This window comes from Vanellus vanellus (genome assembly GCF_965231255.1).
Source record: "Vanellus vanellus genome assembly, chromosome: Z".
Taxonomy (NCBI): Eukaryota; Metazoa; Chordata; class Aves; order Charadriiformes; family Charadriidae; genus Vanellus; species Vanellus vanellus.
Window position 1 is genome coordinate 41,848,994 of NC_138908.1, and position 11,472 is coordinate 41,860,465.

Sequence of the window (11,472 nt, forward strand, 5' to 3'; positions counted from 1 at the left end):
ATTCGATATGGAATTTAACGTAGTTTCAAACACATTGAAATGCTGAGAGAGAGCAGGTAACACCAGCAGCCTTTTCCTTCCTTTGTAGCAGAATTCCCCCCTGCAGTGCAGGGAGCCAGGCTAATTACGCGTCCATGGGAAAGCATCTGTGTATCTATCAGCTCCAGTGGGTAAATTTCAACCTGATGCAATTTAATTTGCTTTAAAACTTTACATTCCTGGAAAAATAGAATCACAAAAATGCTGCAGGCAGGCAACTAACAAGAGAACTACCAAGAGGTACTAGTGGATCTTACATATACAATTTTTCTGGTCTGTGTCACAAAGGCAATATCACGATTACAATAAGCACTAAACAACCTCTATAAATGTTTCATATGTCCTGTAAGTTGTGTCAATAAGAAGCAATAAAACATGTCAGCTCTTCAATCTGCTGCTTTACTGACCTTGAGATTGTCCTATAAGAGGTATTATAAAGAAAACAATTGTGTGTCATAGACATGGATGATGCACCACCCAGAATGCACTCAGAAGGAAAATCCTGTGTAGATAAAAGGTGTTCTTGTGTGTAAAGTGGAATTCCAGTTCCTACTTAATACTGATTTTTTTCTGTTATTTAAACAAGTCCCTGCTGCTGCTTTCTCATTGCCCAGTCCAAGGCTCAGCCCGAGGAAGAATGGTTTTGAAAATCTCAGTGAAATTAATTGACCTGTTCAGTTGTTCAGTCCTGAGGATTTTTCCCATGTATGTTAATCCAGCACACACCATCATAACCAGCAGGCAGGGTTAGAAATGTCTAAGCAGACTTGTTTTCTCCAGATGAACTTTCAGAGGTGCCAGTGCAGCATAGCAGGGGTTCAAATCACTGCACGTGCAGCAGGGAAACAGGGAAACGCTGGCCTTCCACATGGACGCACTGCATCAGCTGCAGGACAGTCCATCCAGGAACTTCCTACCTGCTGTTTCACTATGGAGTACTAGACCCATTAAAGGACCCAGTCTGATGGTATTCAAAGGGAGATTTTAAAAAATTCACACTGTAAATATTTACAGAAGCATCAAAAACAGTTAACAACAGTCTTTCGTGGGAAGGTAAACATCTAACATGATCAGGCTCTTACCTACCATCTGAGTCACCTGCTTTGTGAAGCTTGCAGCGGGCTGCTAAAACTGCTGTGACCTGTGCTGCTCATGGACCAGTAAGGACAAGGTCCAGTAGTGACAGAAATCCCTCCTCACAGCTTCCTGACTGCCATTGCATCAGTCAAGAATGAGAAGGATGTGAATAACCAGGTGCATGGTAAATACAGAAGAAAGCCACCCCGACAACGTGGCAAAATAACTGCTCACCTCTCTGGATTTTATTTTCTCTAGCATCAAAGAGAAAAGAGGTGTGAGATGTTTGCTTAATTATTAAGTTCTTGGAGATTTTGTATAATGTCTTCTCCTTTCACCTCTTCCTCTTCAGCATCAGGTCTAAGAACACCCACAGAGTGAAGGGGCCAGACTGACAAAATATGGGCAAAACACACCAGGATTACTTGTGCACGAGTAAGAACTGATTGCTACTTTTGTTTCCGACTCTCCCACACAAGAGCAACAGCACGCAGTCAGAACAGCCAGGCAGAATTTGATCACTGCAGATACGTAACACCTCAGGCCCTCCAAAGGTTTGCACTTTGTCAGTCATTTTACAGATTCTTCTGAGGTTCCTTGCTAACGACACCACGCAGGTGTTTACAAGAACTTTTGCAAATTAGAGATGAGTGCTGTCATACAAACAGGTTGTGGTAAGCAGCTCTGAGAATTGTTTATGAAGTAAACAAAGGCTGAGGTGCACAAACAACCGAAATAATTTTCACTACATAAAAGCTTGCTTGACAGCTGCCCTACTTTTGAGGGTGAGCTATGTCTTCTCAGTCACCTGTCATCTGACTGCTTCTTCAGATATGGGTGGCCCGGCACCCTGTCCAGGATTTGTGAATGCTGGGCATCCATCTATCTTGCCTAAGAGGCTACTATGAATGCACAGGTGAATTGTTCATTGTAAATACAGGCAGGGTGTATCATGCAAGGTGTATCTAATCTACAGCAGATGATCAGAGTGTGCGCAATGTCTATCACATTTTGGCTGTGCTTTACACGGGGCCCGTAATCTGCATGAATGCAGAAATGTCAATGCATCTAGAGCATATCAGAACAGAAATACATGTTCTGGTCTGATGAAGCCTGGACACTGAAGTCCCCTCCTGAAATTAGATGTTTGCAAATGTTTAGGGAAAGTATTGCCTACATTATAACATTAAAAAAAAAAAAAAAAAAAAAAAACAAAAAAACAAAAAAACAACCACAGACAAAAAAAAACCAAACCAATTCTGTTTTATGGTAAATTTAGATAGATGTGTTTAGGGAGAAGGAGAAGTTACTCAAGCTCTGAATCAAATGGCAAGGAAGCAGTTATGCTGCTCTGCGGCACCATGGTCATTAGTATGACTGCTGTATCAAGCCTGGGCGCCAAACTGTCTTTATAATACCATCTTATTTTAATATTCAACCAGCAGATTATATTTGCTTGTGATTTACAAAGCCAGCCAGAGTTTGATCTGGCTTTCCAAAAACAAAGCAATCAGCTTTACCTATGATATGTTTTTTTCAATGCCATGCACATATCTAGGATCAAAAGCTCCAAGACCACATTACCTTTGTTACTACTGTACGTGAAGAGGGAAGAATTGATCTCTGTGGTTTCGTATGATATGAGGTGGGACAACACATTGAAGAATGTTAATATCTTAATTTTTTTTAAGGAGTTAAACAAACTGACCAGTATTTGGAAAGAGTTGGAATTTTCCTTTGCTGAGAAAGGTTGCAGCTTCTAGGTTTTCCTCAGGGTTTTCTGCTGTAAAGCTGACTGCAGAAATAATAAATAAGTAAATATGAACTACAGAAAAGATCCATCTAATGGCTGCTGCTTTTGCTACTTAAGATCTGAAAAATTACAACAAAGGAAGGTTAAAATAATCAGCAATGGTATAAATACTACTTAATCCAGCAGTCACATATGCTATATTAGCAATGTAGATGGATTTAATGAAAACTGCGATCAGAGCATACATCTGTCATCAACCAAACCTACAAAATATTTTCCTCAGAAAATGAAATGTAATTATATAAGTGCTCATCTGTAATGGAGTTATAACAACTCCAAATGGCAAAACTAGTGCTGGTTTAATGCATTTCGTCAACTTATGTTAACCAAACAGACAATTTCTATGACAATTGCCTTGAAGAGAACAGATTGTGTGATAGGTCATAATCAAGCAACATCCTTAGATTAACAGCTCCAAAGTACTGCATACTTCTGTAAGCCACCCTGTAATGCAAAACCAAGTGTGATTTGTCACACCATTTCAGCCTCCATTACAGCTAAGATAGTAGTGTGGAATTTTTCAGGCTTCACAGGAGGAATATTAAAATGGATAATACTAGCATGCATTTTAAAGAAAATTCTCAGCACTTGCCAAGTCATGCTCTCTGAGGTATCTGCCAGTGTGGGAGGGATGCATGCTCTCAAGGGGGCCTGTGTTTCATAGTCATCTCAGGCAGGGGGCTGCAAAGTTCATTAAATGATCTTATCTCACTGCTCGTTCTGTTCAAAATAGCCTTGATATGATGAAGGATTTATGTTACCCCCACTTCAAATAAAAAGTACCGAGGGATGCATTTCATTACTGCCCTGTGACACTGGAGAAGCCAGGGCTGCAGTGGTAATATTCCTCATTTGTTTGTGTCACACAGAGGATTTATTTGCAGGAAGAGTCCAACTCCAAAGGTAAGTAAGTATTTGGGTTTTGTAGCAAGTTTTTCATAATAATGTCAACAAGAAATGTGTTTGTTCTCTAACTTTAGTTCTCACAAAAGTATATTCTAGGAAAGATGAGAGTGTGAGGAAAATGCCAGGGAAGAGTGCCCAGTTTAGCAGCATTCTAAGGAAGCTGAGTAGCATTGATATAGAAAAAATATTTACGGGCAATTTCCATGCCACAACCCTGGATAAAAGACCAGAAGATGTGGCTGTACATTCTCAACTGATGGGCTAAACGGTAGCCAAGGTTACACACACACTCTTCTCGCAAAGTTTTTTTAATAGTGATCTGCTGCCAAGAGGCTTTTTAATTTAGTGGTAGACACCTTCACATGAATCAGGATAAGTTTCTCTTGCATATTTTGTTAGAACTGGATGATCTAACGGAGAACATGAGCCCTGGGCAGGATACGTCTTCTTTGATCCCAGACCATCAAGTCCTCCTGTACTCAAAAATCAAACAACAAAACAAAACCTGTTCAAGATCCTTGACTAATAAATATTAATTTATGCTATATACTTGATCTTATGAATTGAGCAGTTCATAGGATCAGGCTTCAAATATATCTGGCAGTGGGGAAAATCTAGTGATCAGAAACAATATTTGATCATGTGAGCAAACTACAGCTGCTTTAAATATGCCTTAGATGTTGAAAATTAAAATCCAATAAGAGTTGGACAAATCTATGGAAAGCTCAGGAAAGGCATTTGGACATTCTGTATTGCATGTGCTTATGAATGCCTGTTTGATTGATGCTTGCCTCTGTGTGACTGCCACCACAGACCTGTCTGTGTATGCCAGTGGCAGAATGTGTGGGAACGCAGGCGGCCACCATGGAGGTCCAAGTGCAGGGAGTGGGAGAAGCTGGGGAGCAGAGAGGCACTGAAAAGATGCTCCAGACAGTACTGTTTACAAAAGAAAAGCATAGATTGATAGTCTGTAATGCCCAAGTGCAAACTGAAAAAGAACAGTACAGTACATGTGCAAAGCCACACATCATTGATGAGATTCACTAGTGAATTTTTGAAAGAGACCAGCACAGTCTTGGGGATCTGCGTGCACCAGAAGACTGTACCAGCCTTCCCTCATCCCCAGGCTGGTGCTCCAGGTCAGCTCCGAGAGGTACAGCTCTGTAACCAGGCACCAGAGAAGCAGTCAGAAAGAGCTGTGAGAAACCTCTCCCCATGTCTCTCATGAGCGGCACCAAGGCTCAGGAGGTTCATGAGATAGACCACACTATGCAATCTGCCCCACTGACAGAAAGGTACAGGACATTAAAGTGCTTTCTTCTGCCCCCAAAGAGTTTTACCAAGAGTTTCTGAAGACCTAAGTTAGACTTTTAAATGACATGCTTCCCCAGGCAGGATCTCAAAGCAAACCTCAATCAGCCCTTTGAGATGTGAATTGCTGTCAGCTGCAGAAGCAGAAGATAAGTGACATATCCAAGATCCAAGGAAAAAGAGGGAAATCATGGCTGTGATTACTAGTTCCGTTCTCTCAAATCAAAACAGATTTCTTATTGTTTTAAAGTCAAATACAGCATTAGCATAGACAGTCTACTCTCCTATACATTGTGCAATTTTTTATTAATCCAATGCATTTATATAATAAGCACAATCACCAAGCAAGGTCCATGAAAAGGCAGATGAATAAAATATTGTACTATTTCTAGGAAGATGCATAACACCCTGAAAACTCTGACCAATTTTGCTATAGGAGCAGCACACGAAGGGGAAAAAAGTAGCTTTCCTGACTCGTGTAGATGCTTTGTAAATTTTAAAAACTATTTAAAATAACAATTTATGTTGTACTATAGGAAAAAAAAAAAAACAAACCAACAACCCACACTTTTCTTTATATACCATTTTCTAGCTAAAAAACTTGTGACTTCCAATTCTCTCCATGAACAGTGTGTTTCTTGTGGTGGTAACTGTTTCTCATAGAACCAATGAGTTCCAACTTCAAATTATTGATTTTTTTACTTACAAAAACATCATGATCTTACATCAAATTGATCTTACATTACTCTTTTGTTCTACCAAAATATTTTTTGACTTCCAGGTAACAGTGCTAGTGTCATAGCTTCCCTACCTTTGTAAGATCTCCTTTAGCAAATTGTGTCTGAATAATACCAACCTGCACTAAAAATATTTAATCTAAAAATAAACAATCACCTTCATTCTGTGTAGGATAAAGCCTTCCTAGAGTTTATCCAGCTCTTCCTTTCATTTGAGAGCACCTACATTTGTTCACCAGCTTGCAACCAGGGCTCTCTGTCACAGATGATTACCAGAAAGAGGCTCTCGTTATTGTCCTCCTGAAGGATTGTCACTAGATGCTCAAATAAAGCTTCATTTAGTCCTGGCTGTTGCAGGCTAGTTAAAGTCAGACCTAACTGCAAGATCTGTAAAAGTGCTGTTACAACTGCCTATATGCTTTAACAGTATATTTCTTCCCACCTGTTGTATCATACATAGAGATTATTTGTTTGGGCTGCTTTGGAGGCTCCTTCCATGAAGTCTTTTCCATTCTTCTCTTTCCCTATCAAATATAGTCCCTTTTGCTAACTACTTTGAATGAGATTCCAAGGCATGAAAATAAACTGTACCCAGGTGATAACTGCTGGTGCAAAGGCGCAATACAGGCTTAAGTAGCGTTACTGTCCTCTGGAAAAAAAAGGTGAAGTAAGAGAGGAAAATAAAGAGTTTCCATCACTGAGAATCATTTTAGCACAGAAACTTTATCTTAGGGCAAGTGAAATACTGATAGACTCAGTATGGTATCACTGATTGTCCGCACAACCCTGAAGGTTTACGGCAGCATTTTTGAAATGGATAGCAGGACAGAGCTGAATTCAAACACCTATACATAATGCATAAAGACAAAGGAAATGAGGTGGGTTATTTTAGCAGAGTTATTGTGCAGTTCCTACGATCATTTCATCAATGGGCTCAAATAGAGGGGTTGAAATAAAAGGTAGTTTAGGGTAGGATGATTCTACAGTTCAGAGAAGCAAATGCTGGTGCATTGACACACGTGTTTATCAAGGATATAGGAAGATCAGTAAAATAGTGATGCAGAAATTCTAAGTTCAGTTGTTTTGATACATATTTGAGTGTTCTCTAGTATTAGAGGGAAAGAAAATAAAGAGGAAGAGTAAGGACTGAGTAAAAGAAAATTTAACACCAAGGTATCCATATGTTAACACAAAATAAAGCATTAGGAAAGAAGGACAAGCTTGGGCAAAGTTCTTAGCGTGCCTGAGCAAGCACACACAAAGAAAATTTCACTGATAATAGACAGAGAAAAGCACCGATTCCCCCCCTCCCCCAAAAAACAAAAATCCACCTAAACCTGTAGTGTATAGTACTATACACACTGGAGTCTCAACAGGGTTCTAACATTCTTCTATATACTGCCAGCACCAGATATAAGGTGAATAACAATGAAAACTAATCCTTAACTTCTATTTTACTGGATTTAAAACATTTTCCTTGGGATTTGTTGCTGGGGGGGAGGTGTTGGAGAGACACATCTATAAAATCCATTCAAGCCAGCACCAAGAATGTATGCACTCAAACCAGGAGGCAGAGCATTTAAAACCAATCAAGGATATGTATATGCTGAAAGCATACACTTGGGTTCAGTTATATCTCGTGGCAATGAGTTCCACAACTTTGCCTTATTCGGGTGAGATATTCACCCTCACATATATAGAAAAGATGCATCCATAATATATTAAATAGGAATTCATAAACATTCACAAGGATGAAGTTGTTATGCTTTGGGATCACTTCTGATTAATGAAATCAGGAGATATTATTTCCTGGCAGTTTATTTTGGAGACTCGGGGATATCTGGGAATTTTGCTTGCTGCTCTTCAGAAATAGTGTCATTCTCAGAGATGACAATCCTGGAGTGTCCATTAGTCTAATGCAGATGGTTATTACTGTATGTTTTTCATAAATTTCTAGAATATTCCTGGTACACAAACAGTTTTAAAGGGTAGTGCCTGCTACCTGGGAAGAGATATTTGGGTTGGCATTGATATATATGTGGATATCTATAGAATACATATATTGTATGAAAATACATACTTTTGACCTGGAATTGGTTACCTGCAGCACAGCTGGAGGTTTTCAGCTGTACCTGCAGTTCACAGTACAGACTGATGTCGATGCTTATACATCCAGCTATAATTTGCTCAGAACCTGAAAATATGCTCAGTAAATTTCTTCTGCAAAAGTCAGACTCAAAAACTGTGCTTCTGTCATTTGGAGGCCATGAGTTGATATAGGGAGGTTTTACAGGCAACCACAGTGGAGTCACAGGGGAATCCCAGCAAGAAAGGGACCTCTTCAAAAGGGCTGCTTTTGTTCTCTGCTCATAGAGTCTTTATAACGTGTCTCACAGTCTTTCACAAAACAGCCAAATCTCCAAATGAAATTATGTAAAGATTACCAGTTCCCAATTTTGCTTTTCTTACAATGCCTGGCAGGGGAATGGCAGCAGTTTCTTCAAGCTTTTCCAAGCTAGCCTTGAGGGGCTTGTTTACTAGCTCTCTGTGGCTCTGATTAAAATAAATTACAAATTATTGCCATGGATTCAAGCAACGCATGAGAGAGCCCTAAATATTTGTAAAAAAAAATAAATGTTCTGGAAAGTATTATAATGGCATGTTCATGCAAAACCACACAGCAATTTGGACAGAAGTGTGGATATACTTATTCCATATTTAATGAAGTCTTGAAAGTAATGGTATGATTTTCTGGCTGTAATGTGGGATAGAGGGGCTTGACTGTTAGCCCATGAAGAGTTATCCAGAGACAGATATTCTTTTCCTAAGATAAGGTTCACTCCAAAATTTATTTTTAAGATGACATTAAATGAAGGGGGAAGTACAGAATGAGCACAGTTATATAAATATATTCAATTACATTGCTCTGTTTTGAAAATTGTAGAAGAGGGACAAATATTTAATAAGCAAGGTGGCTTTTGCAAGTCAGCATCTTATAAAATTATGTACATACTTTTACACATATAAATTTTCTTCATTCCCAAATAAAGCTAAGGTAAGTGTTATAATGATTAACAGCAAATCACCAGAGGTCTTTTTCTTCATTGTTTTAACCTTAAACTACAATGGTCACTTTATCATTTTATAGACATGAAAATAGTGAGGAAAAATCCCACTAGATCTGGCAATTTTTATATTTCCTTTCCATTTATGAGTACAGTAAAAGGTATCTCAATCATTAAGCTAGAGAATATAACAAAAGTGTCCTGCATTGTGAGCTTAAAGGTCACAGGCAGATGGAGGTGAGAGATATTTCAGGTCAACAAATAAGAATTCAAATCACTGCAGACAGCATATCCTCAAGTGTCAGAGCTAGGAATGAAAAGCTTAAATAGTGAGTCATGCCCACAGTTATCCTAATCCTACAAAAAAAAGACTGTGACTCTAACACTGTGAAAATCCAAAACAACAAGTGTGTGCTTTAGCTGTGAAAACAGATGAGGAACCAATAACTTGTCCTATGGTTGTTTCAAATTTCTCCTTTAGAGAAAATGAATAGCCAATACATACGTCATGAAGTGCGTGGATGTGAAACTAGTGACCTGAGAAACTTCTGGGAAAAGACTATTGAACAACAAACTCGGTATCTGCAAATTGAAAAAGAACGCCAGCGAAGAAGTGCTCTGACAAAGTGGGTAGTTTGCATCTGGAAAGGTTATTTGAGTTTCTATTGTAATTCTTTTTTAAAGAAAAGCTATACCTATAGTTGTCATGCAATTAAAGCTGAAAGTATTTTTCTTAGATTTTTAGAAAATGATAAATCTCCCCAAATTGGGATGCTAATGCTAAAGTGCCTAACCTATGGCTTCACAGGATAAGAGAATAATTTATTTTTGTTCCATAAATGGCTCCAAAGTGTGGAACTTTCTGAAGTTATCAGGACAATCTCTAGCGGTGCAGGCTTGTCTTGAACATCAAGGCTTATGTTCACAGTAGAGCTAGCACAGATGTGTACCTGGCCCACCTTCTTTCTCTGTGGCCTTGTTTTCACAAGAACGTAACCTGAATTAATTAAGACAGCTTAATTTTCATAATGTAAATCCATAATAAAGCAGACCATCCAAGTATACTAACTGACCAAGGCAACCATCATCCATAGCCTTATTTACCCCAATCAGTCATATTTACCTTAATCAGCCACAATGAGAAAGACCAGTCTGCAGCAACATCAGTACAGTTTTAATTCACATGAAATCTCCATAAGTTGAACGCACATGCAAAGATGGCTGTTTTGGCTTGAAATCGCTCAATGAGAAAACATTTTTTCAAAATGCCCCTCATACCACACTTTGGATTGTTGCTTGAAAAAATACAAGCAAGGATGGCCTTGCATTAATAACCCTGGATGAAGGAACACTGGAATTAGTCTCTAGCATGTTTTAACTATTTGTAACTAACCTAATTTCAATGTCTCAGATCCTCCACTGTGAAATTCCTGTCTTTTCTATTTAAGGCAGTCTTTCTGTGGTACCTAGATACTACCAAAAAGAAAACAAAGTGACGCCTACCACCTAAAGCTGTCTGCTATGGGTCTAACAGAAGTTTCAACATGCACAGTGTTTCCAAACCAGATAGTACTCAGAAGCCTCTATGCACTACTTTTTTAATGCATTTCCGAGGAGGAGGGGGACTGGGGAAATGTTGGGTGATGCTACCCAGCAGGTGGCAGCAGGCAATCTCCCGTGGAGATGACAAGTCACTCCGGCACACAGAGGCACTTGAGGGAGGGCACACTGAAGATTAAAATTAACCACAAAGCTCAGGTGAGCCCTCATCTGGGTTTAAGAGCTAGTCCTGAAGTGCCATCCAGCAAACCACTCTAAAGGGGCAGGACAGTTTGCGTGTCAGCTGGGAAACAGCAGCAAGGAATAGCACCAGTGGAAAACGTGAAGAGTATAAACCTGTTCCCTGTAAAAATATGGGGACAAGCTGATCCATGTTTCTGTCCTTAGGCTCAGAAATGAATGGATGGAGAGGCTGGAAAAACGGATAAAGATGTTGAGGACCCAACCTGAAGATCCATCTAGCTGAAGATCCCACACGCATTACATGTTTGAGGGAAAAAGAAATTTGTTTTGTAGGAAAGCATGATGGTGTGGTGCAAAAGCTTAAGTTTTACTTTTGGCTTAAATGAGGTATAGTTAATTAGCTGCCATTGTTAGAAGTTCATATGTGAAATGCCTATTGCTGCTTTTAAGATTATGCATCCATCCCTTCATTTGATAAACAGATTGAAGTAATCTGAAATCTTCAAGGCTAATAAATTATGGTTCACTGAGCTGTAGATGTCTGGAAAAAAGAGTTTAGTTACACAGTGATCAGCAAAAGGATTTCCTCGACGTTTTAGGTTTCTGTATAGACTGATTGTAATCTAATGAAGTTGTTTTCTTTCAAAATTGTTTAATGAACAGCTGAGATTGTAATTTTTTTTTAAAACAGCAGACCCCAACTCAGACTAAGGACGAGGGGACATGCACAAAAAATGCCACCATTTCCCAGTTGATTAGAGGAGCCAAACTTGATGGGAGT

At 39.1% G+C, this 11,472-nt stretch overlaps 1 protein-coding gene across 1 annotated transcript; it reads left to right on the forward strand.

The window, feature by feature from the left end:
* The first annotated feature begins 3,742 nt into the window (after nucleotides 1-3,742).
* LOC309683037 (protein FAM240B-like) lies at nucleotides 3,743-11,033 on the forward strand. Its single transcript, XM_082497229.1, has 3 exons — nucleotides 3,743-3,832; nucleotides 9,430-9,574; nucleotides 10,896-11,033. The coding sequence occupies exons 2-3, from the start codon at nucleotides 9,435-9,437 to the stop codon at nucleotides 10,972-10,974; spliced, it is 219 nt and encodes a 72-aa protein (XP_082353355.1). The 5' UTR covers nucleotides 3,743-3,832; nucleotides 9,430-9,434; the 3' UTR covers nucleotides 10,975-11,033.
* Nucleotides 11,034-11,472: the final 439 nt, after the last annotated feature.